The sequence below is a fragment of the Macrotis lagotis genome, chromosome 1 (assembly GCF_037893015.1).
Source record: "Macrotis lagotis isolate mMagLag1 chromosome 1, bilby.v1.9.chrom.fasta, whole genome shotgun sequence".
In the NCBI taxonomy this organism is placed as follows: domain Eukaryota; kingdom Metazoa; phylum Chordata; class Mammalia; order Peramelemorphia; family Peramelidae; genus Macrotis; species Macrotis lagotis.
In genome coordinates, this window is record NC_133658.1 from 780540360 (window position 1) to 780561379 (window position 21020).

Consider the following 21020-nt stretch of genomic DNA (forward strand, 5'->3'; position numbering starts at 1 on the left):
GCCAAAAAAAAGAATAGAATTTGCCTCTTTCTAAATAAAAAATAGAATTTTAAAGATTTAAAAATAATAACATATTATTTCATTTTATAATGTTTTTGCATCCTAGATAAAAAAGATAGTTAGAAATATCACAGTTCATAACAAAAGGAATCTCAGAATACCTACCACTTCCCAACTCTACCAAGATAACTTTTGCTAGGATGATTAAATACTCAACGAGGAGTTTTGTAGATGCATTTGTTTCATCAAACTTAAGTTGTTCAACTGTCCTTTCTGTTCATTCATAATCCTTTTGTTATAAAAGAAATATTAATAAGGTTGAAAAAATCTTCTCTCTTCTAAATAATCATGCTTAAATACAAATTAAGGTTGCTTCTAAACAACATAACCTCATTACAATTGCTTTTTTATATTATTTTTGCTTTGTTTTTATTTTCCCACTGGTCATTTTTTTTTGCAGCAACAGTAAAAAAATGCATTTCTACTAGTTCCTTTATGCTATTATTGATTTTTTGTTTTCTTACCCCCTAAGTTTTAGAATATTAAAATTTTGCTTGATTTTTTAAATAATTTATTGTTAATTAGACCTGAAATCTACTAACAAATACACTACTGGTTAACGTACTAAAAGTGTAATATTTTCCAAAATTTTTGTTTTAGAAAAGTTTTCATGAGAAAACTAACCAGTATGCAATTCATTACCCCATAGTTAATGACAAGAGTGTAGACAAGATGGGTCAAGAAATCTGGAGCCTTTTTCTTTAGCTACAAAGTTGATATTCTATTACTTGTTTTTTCTATTTCACTGAGCTTTTTAGGATAAAACAACTTATGAACTGTAAAATGCTTGCATAATGTGTTGTCTTTTATTATTCTTATCTTTCTGTTTTCATCTTTTTTTAAAGGGTTTCAATGGAAAAAGACTGGGAATAAGTAATAATTTTATTTTTTAATGGTAATTAAACTATTGCACAGAATAAAAAATAGACTTATTGTTATTATTTTAGATATTAATATTAAAAGAACTAGATTCTAATCCTAGCTGTCATTTGCCATTTAATTTCTCTGGGTCTCATTTTCTTCATATTGTAAAATGAGAGAATGATAATGAATTGGTAGTTCTCTTCCATCTTTGAAATTCTACATTACTAAATGGGAGAATGTTATGGGAAGAACTTTTACCATTTATAAAAAGAAACTAGCATTAAATTAATAAATATTGATGCATAAAATCTATAAGGACAATTAATTTTCTCATAATTTCAAATAATTGTCACTATTGTGATACTTTATTGCTATCCTATTATATTGCATAAGAACTATAAAAAATACCTTCATTAAAATCACTATTTACAATATAAGTGCTTTTGTTTGTTTTGTGGTGGGTAATGTTGGCACAAGAAAGGTCAGACTTCTTATTTCAGTCACAAAGGAACCTACTTTTACCAATGTAGAATCAATCACTACTCTGCGATTTAAAGTCTTAGAATGTTGCATGGGTCACTAAGAAATTAAATGAGTTGACTACTATATGTCAGAGTCACATGACTAATATAATGTCAGAGTCACATGACTAATAGATGTCAGAAATGGAAATTAAACCAGATCTTCCTGTATCTGAGACCAGCTTTCTATTTATTATATTTGAAATCTATTGTTTGTTATGATTTTAAATCCTTTGTTGTGCATAGTAAGTGAAAACCATTTTTTTTACCTCGGAGAAGTTCTACTAAACTGGGAAGGATCTAATGATTAACTATCTCCTGTTTTGCTGAGTTAAGAAATGTTCATTACTGTAAAGTTGGTTACAGCACAAATATAAAGAATATATCTCTGTTATTCTATTTTTGCAATATTAATAAACTTTTATAAAGGGGAAGCTGATAGAAAAATTTATACAATTCTTAATCCACAAATACTAATTGAATTGGAAATATTTTTAATTCTTGCAAATTTATAATACATTTCCTAAACCTCTTCTCCATACACAACTTAACCTCAAGTACCAACTCACTTGTTAAACCTTCCCCATACTAATAAGATTTTCCTTCCCTGAATATCCTGTTTTTAAGTAGTTTTTATTTATACTATAAATATTTCCTATATACATATATATTTTTTATATATGTGTATATACTCTTATAATGCAAGCTACAGATAGAAATCACCTTTTTTTAAAGAACTTACATCCCCAATGCTTAGCTTAGCACAATAAAGTTTATAATTGTATATTGTATATAGTATATTATATATAATAAATTGTATAAAATATGCATATGTGGTCTCAATAATAGAATCTAACTTCCCTGATAGCAGGAATTATTTCAGGGTTGGGGTTTTTCTATTTCCAGTGCCTAGCACAATACCTATAACATTGCAGATGTTTAATAGTTTTTTTGAAAAATTAAAGTAAAAACTTTGCCACCAACTAATGAGTTGGCATCTTATTCAAATAACATAATATCATCTATGTGAGCATAGAGTGTTTGTTATGAGTGAAAGAAGAATATATAATTAGATAACTAAATGGAAAAAGAAACTTCAAGTCTAGTATAAGAGAAGCAAATAAAGTATTTGATGGAGTTGGTTATATCATAAATACAAAAGCATGGAATAATATAATTTGGAGGGAGAATTTTGTCATCTCATTATAATGTATTCACAACTATTTCTCATTTTTTCAAAAAAAATTTAATTGACCATTTTTCTATCTCTTATGAAAAGGTAGCAACTAAATGAATGTGATTAGAGGGCCCCCCCCCTAAAATCTGTTTTAGGGAATGAGGAAGTTGAGAGTTTCTATGAATAGCTGATATTAATTTTCAAAATAAGTCAAAATATGCTTTGATATTCAGTGATTTCAGTGGAAAAAATAGTCATAGAGAAAGATGGCAACTATATGTTGAAAAATATGTATTGAGATTAATAAATGAAATAGGTCACACATTTATACACCATTCATAATAGTCATATCTGTATATCATTAACATTTTCTCCAAGAAAAGAATCATAGCAATTACAAAAGACTTGTGACAGAAAATGCCATCCATATCCAGAGAAAAAATTATGGAATCTGAATGAAGACCGAAGTATATTAATTTCATTTTTTAAATTTTTGTATTTTTTCCTTTCTCATGGTTTTTTCTCTTTTGCTGATTTTTCTTTCTCAACATGACTAATATGGAAATATGCTTAACATGATTGTTAACCTATATTAGCTTGCTTACTAACTTAGGGAGGGGTGAAAATGAATGTTGAAAACTATATGAATAATTTGAAATATGATTATTTTTTTAAAAAGAAAACAGTCAAAAGACATTGAAAATAATGAAACTGAATGTCAGAAAATGGCTATATCTTAATGGATAGGGAAACATCATTATAGATGTAGCAGTTATTTCAGAATTAGTCATTTTTTATATTCATAACACTAGCTCATTAGAGCAAAGGCCAAAGCACATCAAATTGAAGAACAGATAAAAATGGAAAGATGTTGTATGTATATATGTATAACTATGTTAAACATATTTCCATATTAGTGATGATGTGAAAGAAGAATCAGAACAAAATGAAAAAAGTCATGAGGAAGGAAAAAAAACCATAAAAAATTGCAAGAGTAGATCCAGTTTTATTATTTTGAGTTAATAATGTCAGCAATAATTTTTAAATATTTTTAATATCTTTCAGCAATATTGTTAAAATATCACACAATGTTTTCAAAAATCTTGTTTTCCTAGCAACTGGTTTGGTGCAATAGATAAAGCATTGGCCCTGGAGTCTGAGGAACCTGAATTCAAATCCAACCTCAGACCCTTAATAATTGCCTAGTTGTGTGACCTTGGACAAGTCATTTTATCCCATTGCCTTAAATAAATAATTTTTTTAAAATCCTGTTATCTCCTAGATGAATATTTTCCAGATGTACCTGCCCTGATCTACCTATAACAAATCTATTCACATAATCAATATATAAAATAAGAAGTCAAATGTGGTAATTCTCATTTCAAAAATGAAGCTCATTATAGAAATATTCAATTTTCAATTCTCTTCATAATTTTCCAACTAATTTTATTCCTACATGCTCTTGGAATAATCTGGTTCATTGGGATCTCACAAAAACCCTTCTATAGACTCACTTTCCCCTCAAATACTTTTTCACATTTTTGGAAGCAATTCTCTTTATGATCTCCTTTCTCCTTCTTACTAATAAATTTTTACTCTAAACTAATTTATTTGATTCTTCATTGGTCAGTAAAAGAAATCATTTGCTAGCTTACCAAATTAACTTCCTCAAGGTGATAACTGCTTTACATGTGTTAAATCTTCGTCTGATGTTGTGATAAAGTCAATGACTTCAACATGTTTTTAACCATTTTTCTACACACACAATTTCCTTGAATAGCTCAGATTTGAGCTGCTGTAATTGTATATGGTGCCTGTTTTTCAATCCCATCCTTTTATATAACTTGATATTGATTTTCATGTTTGCTCTAACTTGTCACTCAGTCATTAAACATATATTAATTCCTACTTGTACCGGGCACTACACTAAATGTTGAAATGCAAAGAAATATAAAAGACAGCGTTTTTTTCTCTCAAGTTGCTTACACAGTCTAAAGGGAGTGACAACAAGTAAACAATTCTATAGAAATACATTATATACTACTCAAAGATGATTGACCCAAGAATGATTCCTATATTAGTAGCTGCTTCCTGGATATTAAAATATAGTCATTTATGTTTATGATGATGTCCAAGATTGATCATATTCAGTGTCTTTCAAATATTTTTAAAATATTTATGATATATGAGACTTCTGATTATCCTACACCTCTAGTCTCTTTCATATCCAATCTTGAACTATATTTTAACATAATTTTACTTTCTTAAGTTATATCTATCTTTACATTGAAGTCATTGAGTGCCAAAGTGAATATTCATTTATTTTGAAGGATCTGATAAAGTTCTTTGTTAACATTTTTCTACTGTATTTTCTGTATTTTGTTCAATAATTCACCATCTTCCAGAAGATTTTTTTTCCTTATACTCCTACCAGGAACTGAAATACAACATGAACCAGGGTCCTATGAAACTATGTATCTATGTCCCTTTGTGTGCCCATGAAACTCTACTATTTCCATCACCTTTGGCTTCTCTAAGAAGAGCCTCTGTTAAAAAAAAAAAAAAACCCCTCTGTGTCACACTTTAGATTATCTATGACTTCCTTAAGTTTTGGTGACAGAAACTCCTCACTGAGTGAAATGTAAAGGATTGTTTTTGATTATTTTTGTATCATCAAAGCCTGTGAATATGATATATTGTATGTCTAATAATAATTTCTTGAATCAATGCTGCCCCAAAACTTTTAACAGTAGCCTGGCCAAAGGGTGATAAATTCATTGAACAAGGAATCTATGAAACTAATTATAATATAAAATGGTTCTTAGTCCTATACAGCACTTGTGATTCCAATAACTATGGTGGACAAATGATAAAAGATTCAGAAGTATCATACATGATCATTGATTTAATTCTTGATACTCTAGATGTGAGATTTTTGTCCAAAGAAGCAAATATACCTTTTACTTTACAAATGTAGTAAAATGATTTGAAATTTTGGAAATTAACATTTTGAGAGTTTAGTTTCCTTTTATTAGAATTACTTATGTTTAGAGTTCACCAGCCTCTTCTGACAGAAGGAACTAGATCTTATTCATTTCTCAACTCCAGATACTCAGTTCTCAGATCTGTCCATAGTATAAATCTTAGGGTAATCAAATTAACATTGTCCAAAAATAACCATAGCAGTAGTTTTGTGGTGGCAAAGAATCAAAGTGGGTGCCATTCATTGTGGACTAGCTAATGAATTGGTGTCATCTGAATGCAATAAAATGGGCTCTCTGTAAAAAATGAGGAATACAGAAAAGATGAGAAAACCTGAAGCCATAGACTGATGTTGATGAAATAAAAAAAACCAGGAAGACAGTATATACAATGAGTATAATAATGTAAATGAGATTATTGATTAATGCAATTTTAAACATCTCTAAGGTATCACCTCACACCTCTCAGATTGCCCAATATGACCAGAAAGGTAAATGATCAATGTTGGAGGGGATGTGAGAAATCTGGGACACTAATGCATTGTTGATGGAGCTGTGAACTGATCCAGTCATTCTGGAGAGCAATTTGGAATTATACCCAAAGGACAATAAAAATAAGCATATCCTTTGATCCAGCAATATCACTATTGGACCTGTATCCTGCAGAGATCATGAAAAAGGCTAAAAATCCCACACGTACAAAAATAACCATAGCAGTTCTGTTTGTAGTGACAAAGAATTGTAAATTGATGGAATGACCATCAATTGGGGAATGGCTTCAAAAGCCCTCTAAAAATAAATGCATGTGGTAATTACCAGAATCATCATTATGATTATTTACTATCTACTGACATCAGCATTTATATGATGCCTAGAGATAGTACCTCCCCAGAGACCCATTTGTTTTTTCTGTGCATTTACATAACTAAATTAGCTTTTTCATTGAGTTATAATATTAAATTAAAAGGTAGTATAGAATCACTTCTACACAAGTGTACTACACCTTGTCTTTGGCTGTGAGACAGTGTTCCATATAAAGGGGTAGATCATTACCTTGTCATAGTTTAATAATAATATTTGAAATAAAAGACAGCACCTCTTACATGAAAGAACCCTCAGTATTTTTTTTTAGGTTTTTGCAAGGCAAATGGGGTTAAGTGGCTTGCCCAAGGCCACACAGCTAGGTAATTATTAAGTGTCTGAGACCGGATTTGAACCCGGATACTCCTGACTCCAAGGCCAGTGCTTTATCCACTACGCCACCTAGCTGCCCCCAACCTTCAGTATTTTATAAACCAGAATAGTGTACAGAAGCACATGGAAATGTTCTGACTATCTCTGAATTGACATATTTCTTTCTGGCATTTGAAAGTCCTATCATGGTTGCTTTTTCAAGATCCCAATTTCTTAAACAGGTTATGAAATTTTTGCCTTGTGAGTTTTTTCCTTCTTTTTTTAATTCTTGTCAGATTTGTTATTAACAAAATATAACCATCTGAACTCCATCATTTGTTAATGCTATATGACCTCTAAGGTCCCTTACAAATCAAGATGCTAAGATTATATGACCTCTAAGGTCTCTCTCAGCTTTCCCTTTAGGGCAAAAGTTTGGCAGTCTACTTCAAGTTCAGTTTAAAAGATCTTAATCTCCAAGGGCAAGCAATGGGGACCTGAAGACTATCAATTCTTTTGTCAGTAACACCTGTCTTTATTGTACTGAATTGGTTTCTATTTTCTTCACATGATTTCTTAGCTCATGTTTCAATACTTTATTTTGTATGACTGATACCTCCTAGCTTGCATGAACTTTCCTTGTTCACTGACAAAGCACTTTTAATTTTCTTTGGATGAATTAATGTTCACAACTGGCCCATACTTCCATTACTATCATTGCTCCATGATAACTATAATGGGATTTTGATGCTTACTCTTCCCCACTTTGTAAACAAAATAAAAGCAGCTACCCAAGCAGCCTGATCTAAGTGACGAAGTTCACTTGTTTGATATTACTTGACGTCAGAGATTTGGCGCACACATAACTAATGGAAGAAGGTGTTGTTTATGATTATGGTTTATTTACTTTGTCTCAATATCTATTTATAACCTTAACCCGCAAATGATGTCAAAGGAATCATAAGGATCAGAAGGAATGGTTTTTCTTGATTATGGATTAGTTTATATTTTTGCTACTTTACCTTTAACCATGCCACATTGGATATAATACTGAGGACCTTGATATCCATATGCATCAGATGTAATAGTAATATCAACAGATTACTAAAAGGATCAAATTTCTAATGATATAAAGTATACTAAAAACTTAAAGCACAATTTAAATATCAACTCTTATTATTAATATAGATTGCTAGTATTTTCATGTTCTTAAAGAGTCTGAATGTTTGCTTGATATTATCTTTTTAATACATTATTTGATTAGTAGTAGGGATAGCTTTATAAAAAATAATTAGTTAAGTTAACCATTATCTTATTATTGTTTGGATAAATGCATCATTTTCATTGTGAACATGTAAAGTTAGTGTATTTTGTATTTTCCTTCCTGACCTGACACAACAGAATTCTTTCCCACAGGAATATTTGATTTTCCTTTGTTGAATTATATCCTGTCTTTCTTCCAGGAGGAAGAAAAAAAGATTAAAATCCTCAGCACTCATATTCCTTTATCTCTGGGGAAAAAGTGCTAATTGTTTTTTGTAACCAATTTCTCACCCAAGACATTGTTTTTATATGAAGCAAATTGATAAATAAATAACTTTACCATCTTTACTTGTAATGTGGACCTAGTATAATGAATTAAATATATTTTGTATCAATATTTTACCTGTTTCAACAAAAATAATGCAAATAGTGAAATATATTTCCTGATGAGTTGATAAAACTATTGCTACAATGTAATAGCACCAATTATTAACATAGAAGAAATGATTCTTTCAATTCAAAATTTATTTTTATATCAGGAAAACAATAAACAACTTCCATGGGCTCTTAAGTTTTACAGAATCATCTGAAAAAATGATTCATAGAAACCAAAAAAAATGTTTAAATCATGAGTTTTAAATTGTATTTCTAGCTAGTGCTTTTTTGGGACCTAAATGAGATTTTTCTAAAGTTCAGAAATTTGCCTGAAAAAAACACTAACTCTAACAAGTCAATTTGTCAATAAATATTTATTAAGCACCCACTTAGATAATAGGCATTGTGCTAAATACTAAGAAGGCAAAGTAAAAGTTCTGATCTCCAGCTCATATTCTAATTGTCCCACAATTAGCTGAAAGCATTAACACAAAGACTTATTATATGCTTCCTGTTTAAGACACTCATCTCTTATTTAGCCAAAAGGTGATAAAATTTTGAAGCACAATAACTCTTGAAGTCGAAAATAATTCTTGCACCCAATTACTCCCGGTAGCTTTGTCTTCATCTGGATAAAGCAGATTAAACAAAGATAGAGGAAAAAAATCCATATGCACAAACAAATTTATAGCATTTATTTTCACATAGCCAAAAATTAGAGAATAAGAGTGCTACCTATTGGGGAGTAGCATATGAATTTAATGGAATATTAATCTGTCAGAAAAAATGATGCAAAAGAGTTTCAGAGGGAATTGCAAAAAATCTATGAACTGATGCAACATGAATGAATTAGTAAAATAATCTATACTGAAACATTATAGAGAAAAACAACTTTTAAAGACTTTAGAATTCTGATCAATTCAAAAAACTGAAAGCTCAAAAGACTGAAAATGAAAAGTCACCCACCTTTTGCACTTAAAGTGTAGAATGAACTATACATTTTTGGACATAGGCAGTATGGAAATTTGTTTTAAGGTACTACTGTACTACTATGAGAATTTTCTTTTTTTAAGTTGTGGGATTGGTGGTGAGAGGAAAAGATAATAAACACTAGTGATAATAACTAAATTTTAAAAAGAAAAAAGTAATTTAATTTCAATCTTTTTCTACTTTATAATGTGAGCTTAATATTTTGAGTTAAATTCTTTCATCTCAAGATTTTCCCCTATTTCAGAAACAACATTGCATAGTAGATACAGAGTTGACATCAAAACAAGGAAAACCTATCTTTGACACCCAATAGCCCCCTGATTCTGGAGAGGTTAAATTTCTTATGTCCCTAGCTCTCTTTAAAATTCTAAGATGCAAATTAGTTGCTAATCATCACTGATAGAATTTACTTACTGGAATCATCTTTTACCAATGAAATCACAGATCTAGCTTAAAAAAGTAAATAAAGTCCTACAAATCATGTAACATTATTGTAATTTGCATCAGTGGAGGGGAATACCTTTGTAAATCAAATCATAAATTTTTGAACTAGTTCTTTGTGAGTACAGAAGAAAAGAGAAAAAGAATTTTGACAATTATAACCCTATTCCACACTGGTATTTTATGTTAATACTAATTTAGTCTGGTTAATACTGATTCAGGGAAGAATAATATCTGAAATATAATTACTGTCATCACTTACTGAAAATAATTTTTTCTCAGAAAAATACATTTCATTCATGTCTTTTTCTTTACATTAAATCTTCTCTTGGGACAAAGAAAAATAAGGGAAAACAACTGACAGTCTATTCAGTTTTATAGTATCATAGGATCATACATTTTCAAATGAAAAGAACCTGAGAGAACAACAGATTTCATTTTACAAAAGAGGAAACCAACCCACAGAGTAATTAAGTGATTTGCTCAATCATATAGACAGTACTAGTGTCCAAACTAGATTGTGAATTTAGAGTGTTCTAAGACTTTCTGACTCCATATTCAGTGCTCTGTACCTGATTCTTCGCTACCTCATTATTACTCCTACAAGCTTCCTGGTTCAGCAGCGATGGTAATCTCAGAATTTAACACAATAGGAAGTAAATCTACAGATTTGAGTCCTTCTGGGGCTCAATTTCAAATGCTCGAATTCTTGAGCATTTGTTAAGGGTGAACTGAGGGACAGGATTTTTTTCTTAATGAGACTATTTTTTTGATGGACTAATGGGTTTTGAATGGATATGTGGAAGGGTTTATTATTACTTCAAATATAGAATTTTTTCAGTTTTATATTTTGCCTTTTCTGACAGTATTTCTGCTCTATTCAATTCTTTATCTTTTATAACTCTTCACCCATTGACAATTTATTATAGAAGGCTTACTTTACCATAATTCTATTGCTGACAATATAGAGCTGTTACCAATTTTTTATGAGGAGAGACTGTACAGAATAACCATGGATTTCACTCAGTTTTAACATTTCCAAGGGTTTAAATTTTAAAATGACTTTTTTTATTAAAGTCAAATTGGATGTAGTCACATAGAAGCTACAGTATAGTGAACTGATAATATTCAACATTCAGTCCTCAATATTTGCATCATCTTTCATGTGGAAGACACCATTTTAAGTAAGGAAATATAGATGTGTTTAAGAGCTATACCTACCCTCAAATTGATTAGTATACAATTAAACTTTTTTAATTTTAATTATATGCTTGTTTTTAAAAAAACAAGCATATAATTTGTTACTACAGATGGTGGAAAGGCAGCTAGGTGATGCAGTGGATAGGGTACTGGGACTGGAGTCAGGACCACTAAGCTTCAAATCTAGACTCAGAAAACTAAGTATGGCCCTAAGTAAATTACTTAACTCCTTTTGCCTCAATTTCTTCATTTGTAAAATGATCTGGAGAAGGAAGTGGCAAACCATTCTGGTATGGTTGCCAAAAAACAAACAAACCCAAATTAGGTCATGAAGAATTGAACAACTCTTAAGCTATGGTTTCACAGTTCCAAATGCCATATTGAATTGATGTCCAAAACAATCTTAAATTCAACTTGTTCAAAAGTGAACTCATTATCTCTCCCACCCTCCAAAAACTAAACCTTTCTATCTTCCTGACTTCCATATTATACTAAAAGTAAGTCTATACTCCCAGTCAACCAGTCTTACAAACTATGTCATACTATGCTTTTCATTGACTTACTCCCCCCCAACATCCAAACATTTACCAAATTCTGTCAATTCCACCCTTAAAAACAAAAAATATATATCTTCTCTCCTCTGCCCACCACCATGGTGAAGACCCTCATCAACTCCCCATCTGGACTATTGTAATAGTCTTCTGATTAGTCTTTCTACTTCAAGTCTCTATGCTAGTCCATCATCTACACAGCTATCAATTTAATGTTTTAAAAATTCTTGTTGTGTTGGGGCAGCTAGGTGGCGTAGTGGATAAAGCACCGGCCTTGGAGTCAGGAGTACCTGGGTTCAAATCCGGTCTCACACATTTAATAATTACCTAGCTGTGTGGCCTTGGGCAAGCCACTTAACCCCATTTGCCTTGCAAAAATCTAAAAAAAAAAATTCTTGTTGTGCATAGAGCACCAGCCCTGGAGTCAGGAGGACTTGAGTTCAAATTTGACTTCAGACACTTAATAATTGCCTAGCTATGTGACCTTTAGCAAGTCACTCTTAACCCCATTGTCTTAAATAAATAGAATTCAAAAAAATTCTTGTCATATCATACCACTACTATATTCAATAAACTCTACTAGTTCTCTAGTACTTCTAATATCAAATAAAAAGTCCTCTGGATTTTAAAAGCCTTCCTAATCTACCCCTTTCCTATAGTTCCAGACTTCTTATACCTTACTCCTCACTATATCCCTTGCAATCCAGCCACATTGGCCTCTTTGCTATTCCTTGAACACAAAGTTTCAGCTCCTGACATCAAACATTTTCTTTGACTGTACCTCATAACTGGAATTCTCTCCTTGATCATCTCTCCCTTCTGACTTTTTTTGGCTTCCTTAAGGACTATCCTAAAATCCTCTGTTCTATAAAATGTCTTTTCTCAAATCTCTCTTAATTCCTAATATTTCCCTGTTTTTGCTTTTCTCTAATTTTTCCTTACTATAATCCCCTATTAAAATATGAGAGCAGGGACTAGGTTTCTTTTTTTTGTTTGTTTTTGTCTTTCTTGGTAACCTCAGTCCATAGCAAATTGTCTGGCACATAAAGGATGTTTAATTAAATGCTGTTGACTTTATTTGGCTTTTCCCTGGGAAGAATCTCCACTACTCCATTCAAGGCCTTTGCCTGCAAATTCTCTTCTTCTTTCATTCAGGCCTCCAGATGGGATATGAAAAAAAGACAATAAAAACTCTACATTTTCTCTTCTTCTTGACTCCAGGTCAAATAAACATGAGTCTAAAATTCCTCCTTAACTTTTCCTCCCATATTCTTACTTAAGTAATTTCAAAATGTATTCCCACTCACACACTCATTAAAAGAAAAAATGATTCATTTTTCAAAGAACAATAGGTTTTAGTTCACAAAATATTGATTCAATTCTTCCTCCTTCTTTATTCTTTTAACCCTATTAGATATTGAGTCCCTTGCTTTTTTGCTCCTGGATGCCATCCTTTTTCTTCTTGGCCTTCAACCAATATGAGATTTTTTTTTAAAAAATTACCTTGCCCCAGAACGATGAGAACATTGATTTATTTCATTCTTTAAGGTTTTTTTTCTTCTTAACAATAAGTTCATCAAATGAAGTAATAAAATTTATAAGAAGAGAAGTAAAAAAAAACTTTCTCACAGTTATTTCTACTTTAAAAATTAATCAAAAAGGAACATTTCCAGCCTTATGTTATAGGTGCATAATGTGGGCCATGCCTATACCTCCAAGCCTATATTGGGAGCTTTAATTCCAAAGATTTCTGTTTTGTCTCCATTAAAATGTCCCTTTGATAGTGACCTTTTCCCTTATTCCCCCCCCACACACACACACACTTAATGCTTATAGAACATGGAATTTATCCAGTCTCACTAATGAAAAAAGTAGGCCCCTCTGGGTGGGAAATAAATCCAGGAAAATAGAATCCATTAAAAAGCTGTCTTCTACTATGTTCTTCTGTGAAGCTGAAGCAAGATGGAATAGGTGTAAATTCACTCAACCATTTTCCTTTGGAGTGTGTGTGGCATAGATTCAAAGGGACCAACATGGTACAGTGGGAAAAAAAGAATTAGATTTACTCAATTTAGTCCTAGTAAACAGAACTAAGATCAGAGGGTAGACATTATAAAGAGTAATATACAAGTTTGATGGAATTGCAAATTTTCTAATAATTAGAACTATTACCAAAGAAGAAGAACTACCTTGAGAGATAGGAGATTCTTCAATGAAAGTGTACAAGAATGTCCAATTTTGGGGTATTAGTTAAATCATATATTTCCTGGTGTTGCTTCTAGTTCTTAAATACAATGATTTTAGGAGATTCTGGACATCTAATTTAAAGAGTATTCAGTTGTTTTTCTTGTTGCCTTTTTGTGTTTATTAGTACATTATGATATTTCATGATTAAAACCATAATCATAAGGTATAAAGTATTTCATAAGTCATTAAAACTATTATTTTAAAAACTTTAACTTATTTAAACTAATGCTATATGAAGTGAGCAGAACCAGGAGAAAATTCTACACAGTAACAGCAACATTGTATTATTATGATCAACTTTGATGTTCTTAGCTCTTCTTAGCAACACAATGATCCAAAATAATACCAAAAGACTTAGGATGGAAAATGCTATTCACATCTAGAGAAAGAACTGTGAATTTTGAATGCAAATTGAAGCATACTAGTTTAACTATGTTTTTGTTTTTTATCTTTGTGAGTTTTGCTCCTTTTCTATTTCTTTCACAACAAGGCTGATGTGAAAATATATTTAATATCATTGCACATGTATACCCTATGATCTGTGTCAGATTGCTTGCCATCTTGGGGATAGAGGGAGAAAAATTTGGAACTCAAAATCCTATAAAAATGTTGAAAACTAACTTCATGTAATTAGAAAAAAAATTTAAATTATCTTGAACTCTCTAGAATTTGCCATGGTCTTAGTATCATGGCTCATCAAAAATTACAATTTTAATTTTGAATTAATAATTGTCAGAAAAGTATGCTATAATTGAAATATAGTGAATAGTAAACAGTCTGTCTTTATTCAGAAAGCAAATAAGAATCATTCATTAACTTAGAATGGCTTAGAAAAAGGCATTACCATTACAATCAGCATATTATTAACTAAAGATTGAAATTTTCAATAAAATAATTATCAACTTTACAAAAATAGGAATGTATAATGCTTATATTGATATGTTAATTATAAATTAAATTATTGAAATCCCTACAATCAAAATAATAAAAATTTATCTATAAGATTTCTTTACTTTTCTTATTTTAAGTATTTCAACTTTTAATACCTTGAAGCATTTCTGAGGTTTCCATTAGTATGTAAGAGTAATTCTTAGGATAGTAGATATGGAGAGAGAAAAACCCCTTAAGTGTTGTTCTCCCACTATTCTTGACTTTATATCAAAAATACTACTAATAACATGTACAGATAGGAAATAATCTCAGCCTCTGGTAGATAGATTGTAGCCTGTAGTTAGAAGTAATCATTTAGAAATATTGCATTATAAAGTCAGGAATAACATCTTAAATACGCATGAAAATAGTTTAGCTTTCAGATGGATTATGCACTTTACATAAATTATTTTATTTAATTCACGCAAAATGATGCTATTATCCTCATTTGGGTAAACCAAGGCAAAGGTTATCTCATTTCCCTTGGATTGTGTAACTAATAAATATCTGAAAAAAAAGATATGAATCCAAGTTTTTCTGACTCCAATTATAGGGTTTTATTTCTTGTTCCACACTTCAGACAAAGAACTAATTTTTTTCAGTCAATGGTGGATGTTTTTTCATATATTTCTAAAGGAAAAGCATGTGTCTATTTTATATAAAATTGTACCCACATTTTTAACTTGTTTTTGTTGAATTAGCATCTTGTCATAAAATTACCTTCCATTTTTAAAATGATTTTAAATGAAAGAATCAGTTCTGGTTATGCATTTTAGCATTCTACACTGTGATTTCTACAATTCTATGTCCACAGAAACATTTGGATGGAAGAGAAATAAGTATTCTTAATAATGTACCATTATTAGCCTTATGATAATGTATCATGAGTGTTAATTGGCATAATGGCAGAAGTGTTATGCTAATAATGTGACATTATTAATTACATATATAACATTATGCTAACAAGCTTAATAATTTATAAGATAACTAGTAAATAAAAGAAAAGTTATTTTTTCTTAAATACTTATATTTTCACAGATTGTCAGTGTTGGAAAACATGTCAAGGGCTACCATTATATAATTGCAAACCTGGTAAGTACTTTTTATTTACTATTTTAGCAAAAAGTTGACAAGATAAATTTTTATAGTTGTTTTAGCCATGCCTGAAAATAATTTTTAAGAAAATATTTTATGAACAAATTTTTAAGCAAAAGATATAGTTGACATTTAATTGTTATAAGAATGATGATTGTATTTTAAATAGAAAATCATACCATATAGGGGTATGTATTTTATTGAAATGCATCATGATTAAATTTTAAAACAATGATCATAAAACAATGTTTCACTAAAGGTATCAGTTGTCAAACTAACTAATGTCTTCATTCTAAATGGTAGCTCATGTCTTTCAATTAAGATTTATGAAACATTAAAGGGCTGTTAGGAATCCAAAATAGTGCTGAAATTATAGGTTGGAAGAAAGAATAACATTTTACAATTTTAGGTCCCATTTTATTTTAAGGAGGTACTTTATATAAGATTACTGAAAAACAAAATTTGTGAGAAATTGCTTAATGTTTAATTAAACATATAAGTATTTGTTTAATGTCAAAGTAAATGAATACATTACTTACTGTGAAATCTCCCATTTTCTATTTAAAGATATTTACAATATACTTAGAAGATTTTGAAAATCTTTCCTTGTTAAATTTTCACTTTAGGAAAAAGTAGCACATAACAGATAATGGATTTACATTTAATGACATATAAATTAGTTTACCCTGAAAACATCTAGACTTGCCTTCTTTTCTTTGTTTCTTCTCCCTCTCCAAATATTTGTTCAAGAATTTCTTCAGAGTGGATATTGCTTCATTCTTTATATTTTTTCTGCTTGGTATCTAGTATATAGTCAATTTTTAATAAATACTTGCTAATTAATTAATCCCCAAAGGGATTAATTAACCTTTAGATAACTTGATTAAGTATTTAAGTTTGGGAGAAAGAGGCAGAAATATATAGTGGATAGAATACTAGAAGAGTAGTCAGGAAAAATTGAATACAAATTCCTCACTTACTATCTGTGTGATCACGGTCAAGTTATTTCTCCTCATTAAGCCTGAATTTGATTTATATAAAAGGGCAGGTGAATCAGTCAAAGAAATCATCAATCACTCCACCCTATTAATAAGATACTATATCTATAACAACTAATAAGATAATTATATCTATAGATGCTATATCTATAATATCTTCACCAGTCAGGCAAAGGTGGTGGACCACATCTGAAAAGGTTTTGCTCATTTTAAGTCTTTGAAAGTCATTTAATGAATTGCAGTGATTTTGTACAGATTTTGTTGTTTTAGAGTTCCATCAGGAGTGGTCAATATTTTACAACCCTCTTTGGTATTTTCTTGGCAAAGATACAGGAATGGTTTGCCAATTCTTTCTCCAGATCACTTTTCAAATGAGGAAACTGAGGCCAACAGGGTTAAGTGACTTTCCCAGGATCACAGAACTAGTAAGTGTTTGAAGCCAGATTACAATTCAATGAGTCTTCCTGACTCTAGGTCTGGCATTTTATCTACCTAACTGCCCTTTGCACAGGTAATATTTTCCAAGGTTGAGGAGACCTAGTCAAATGCTTTGGGGATTGTTTCAAAGCAGCAAGCTAGTTTAGATGTGAATATTTAAGTATCTAAAAATTCACAGATGCTTTTCACTGAAACTCTTGAAAAGAATTGCTTGGGGATAAGGAGAATAATTTGGCTTCTTGTTCCATACTATTTGATCAGAGAAAGACCCTGTAAACTTCAGAGGGCCAGAGTATTTTAGAATTTTTTTTAACAACTAAACAGTGTTTTTGGATTTGCTATAACTGGCAACAGTGTCTGAAAGATGAGTGAGGAAAAATTAGACATGTTGAAGAAAGAAAGAGTGAAATCTCCATAAGAATCTCAGCAGGGAAAAAAACTGTACAGTAACTCAGGAAAATTCCTTTCATAACCCACAAAGAAGAAAGTGACTTCCAGAGACTAATAGCTGTGAGCTACTCCTTGACCCATGTATTCTCTAAACTTGAACTCACACTTCCCTAAATTATCTATATACTTGTAGAAGAGTCCATTTTAGACCTGGGATGTTGGTGGGAGACTGAACTAACTAACTGTAATAATTACACCACCTTAGAAAGCTCTCCTTTCTAAAAGTTAATTGTCTAGTTGGCTAATTAATATCAGATGATAATCATAAGGAAGAAAACATTAGGTGATAGCCATAAATTTTAATACTAAAAACCAAAATAAACAAACAAAAATCTTAACTCCTCAGAGTATTCTAGAACCTTGAAAGAAGAAGTAGCCAAACACACTCTGGGGACTTGCCAGTATAAGTGAATGTTAAGCTAGTTAACACTAAAATATGTCCTACATTTACAACAGGGATAATTGTGCCTTTAGTACCTACTTTACAGAACTGTGATAAGGGTCAAATAAGCTAATATAAAGAGCTTTGTAAATGAATGTGAGATATTCAGTTCCAAGTACTTCTTATTCCCCCAAAAAAACTTACACAGACAGTTCTTACCTTATGTAATTTTTTACATACATTTATCTTTATATAAAGAATTATGAAAAAATACACATCCCAAAAGAACGCACCCTATGCTAACTTTACTATACAGTATTTTATTGTACTCACTTTATTTCTGCACCTCAACCAGGTGTTTTTCAGGCTGCAACCAAACTTCAACCAAAATATTTAAACTGAAAAAAAATTTCAAGTTAAAGCAAAGGATAGATCCACAGAGACCATACTGTCCTCCTGATTGCCCCAAACTGGAGATTTTATTTGAGATCTTTTATTGAGAAAATAAACTTTGCCCCACGCCACCTATTTGTCCATGTCTGCCTTTCATCAGTATATACTGGATTCTACTTTATCCGGCTCCTATATGTTGTCAGCCTTCCTCTCCTGTTTGTGTCCTTGTTCAACCCTAATGTGACTGATCTTGGGGGGGGATGAATTTTGAAAACTATCTTTATATATAATTTGAAATACAATTATTTTTTAAAAAAGAAAACAGTCAAAAGACATTGAAAAAAATGAAAACTGAATGTCATAAAATGGCTGTATCTTAATGTTCCTCCTCCAGCTCTTGTTTCTCTGTCCCCAGCCCCCATGAATCCATGAATCATATTCTGGCCCTCTACATCTATGGGCACTTGACTCCCTTTCTGCCTGCCTCCCTCCTTCTCCTTCTTCCCCAAGTCCACAGGCAAATTCCCATTATGTAAAAATTGCTTTACATAATGATCTAACTTATTTGTATAAAGCAAGAACTGTATGGATCTGTAGTGTCATAGATTTGAATGTCTTCTAATGATCTAAATAGCAACTCATCCATTGTTGCCTATCCACAGTGTCTTATCCATGTCCACCATAATTTCGTGCAGGAAAGAGTCCTACAATAAAAATTCTTTTTAGGTCTCTATTTTTTTCTCTTTATATCAATGTAGTATTTAGGTTCCTACTATCTAATTAGATTCCCTAATTCTTCTACTTGCAAATTAACATCAAAACAAAGTAATGGAAGAAATTTGTTCTTACTCTTGTTTGTTGTTCAGTTATTTTAGTTACGTTCAAGTCTATGTGATTCCATTTGGGATTTTCTTGATAGAAATACTGAAGTGGTTTGTTATTACCTTGCCCAGCTCATTTTACAGATGAGAAAACTGAGGCAAACAAGGTTGCAATTTTCCCAGGATAACAAAATTGATAAGTTTCTGAGGCTAGATTTGACCTCTCTTCCTGACTACAAAGCCAGAGTTCTATGCAGTACCCCACCTACCTACCCTCTAACAGTCCATGCCTAAGGACATTTTATTGAGAGAAAATCTTCAAAGAAATGCTAAGAGACAAAAACATAAAAAATTGCCCTTCTCAATCAATCCTATCATGATTTCTAGTTTATCTATGACAGTTTGCTTTTTATTTAAGATTTACCTTATATGTGAACCTGGATTAGGGAATAGAAGAGAAGTAATGTCTGAATCAGAGCAGCAAATTGGCACAATGAATAGAGTGCCAGGTCTGGAGTTAGGAACACCTGAGTTGAATTCTGGTTTCAAACTCTTAGTTGTGTGATCATGAACAAATCAATTAATCTGTTTGCCTCAGTTTCCTCATCTGTAAAATGAATGGGAGAAAGAAATGGCAAACAGCTCTAGCATCTCTGTCAAGAAAACCCCAAATGGGATCACAAAGAGACTAACACAATTAAACAACAATAAATGTCTGAATCAGATTATGTAGACACAATTATAGTCATCAGGATCTTAGAGGTCCTACAAATTCTTATAACAGCCTCTTTCCCCAAATGAGTAAATGAAAAATAAGACATTTTAAATAATAATGGAAAGAATAGCTGATGTGCTTATCAAATTCATAACAATATAAAATTTTCAGAAAATATATTTAACTACTTAAATTGCAAAGTACTGAATATAAATTATATAATTCAAACTATAAAAATTCAATGAAGTAGATATTATTATACCCATTTTACAGATGAAGAAATTGAGACTCAGAGATGTGAAGTGACTTGCCCTGAATCACACAATTAGTAAAGGTCAGGCCTTCTGAAATCCAAATTTAGATATTCTATAAAACTTCAGGGTAGACCTAGATATTCTATAAAAAGAAGGGGTTTTTGGAACCCTTCTGTCCTTGGAAATCTTGGACTCTACATCTCATGATATCTCCATTACATTTAAGGAGAAATGAGCAAATAGCAGTTACACATCCCCCCAATTCTTTATATGCCCTAGAATATGTTTTTTCTCCCCTTACCATCTCTTTGAAGATTTTCTCTCCATAAATTTTCCTTAGAAATGAACTATTAAAGGGCAACTAAGTGATGCATTGTACAAATCCCTGGACCTGGAGATCCAACAGCTACTATAAAGGTATAAACTATAATAGATGGCATTTGAATCAAAAAACTTTCAAAGCTTCACATCATTGGTCATTTAGTATTGGCTAGATATTTAAGGCCTTTATATTTATAAATTTTTCATCATACCCTATCCAGTCATGCACTCTGCATTTTGCCATTGTATTGTCACCTCCTCCCTCTTCCCCACTTAGAATAACACCCTCCAGATTAGACCTCCACAGAACATTCCTCTTCTCCATTTCCTGAGGGAGTTAATTCATTCATTTTTGGATCTCTACCCTGACACTGAGCTTT

At 31.2% G+C, this 21020-nt stretch overlaps 1 protein-coding gene across 6 annotated transcripts in view; it reads left to right on the forward strand.

The window, feature by feature from the left end:
- The window catches only part of GRIA4 (glutamate ionotropic receptor AMPA type subunit 4), a 516976-nt gene that overhangs the window by 393151 nt on the left and 102805 nt on the right, over positions 1-21020 (forward strand). For all 6 annotated transcript variants that reach the window (XM_074216584.1, XM_074216582.1, XM_074216585.1 and 3 more), the window contains one exon: positions 15812-15865. In XM_074216584.1, the coding sequence (XP_074072685.1) occupies positions 15812-15865 (54 nt within the window). The remainder of the gene's footprint in view (positions 1-15811; positions 15866-21020) is intronic.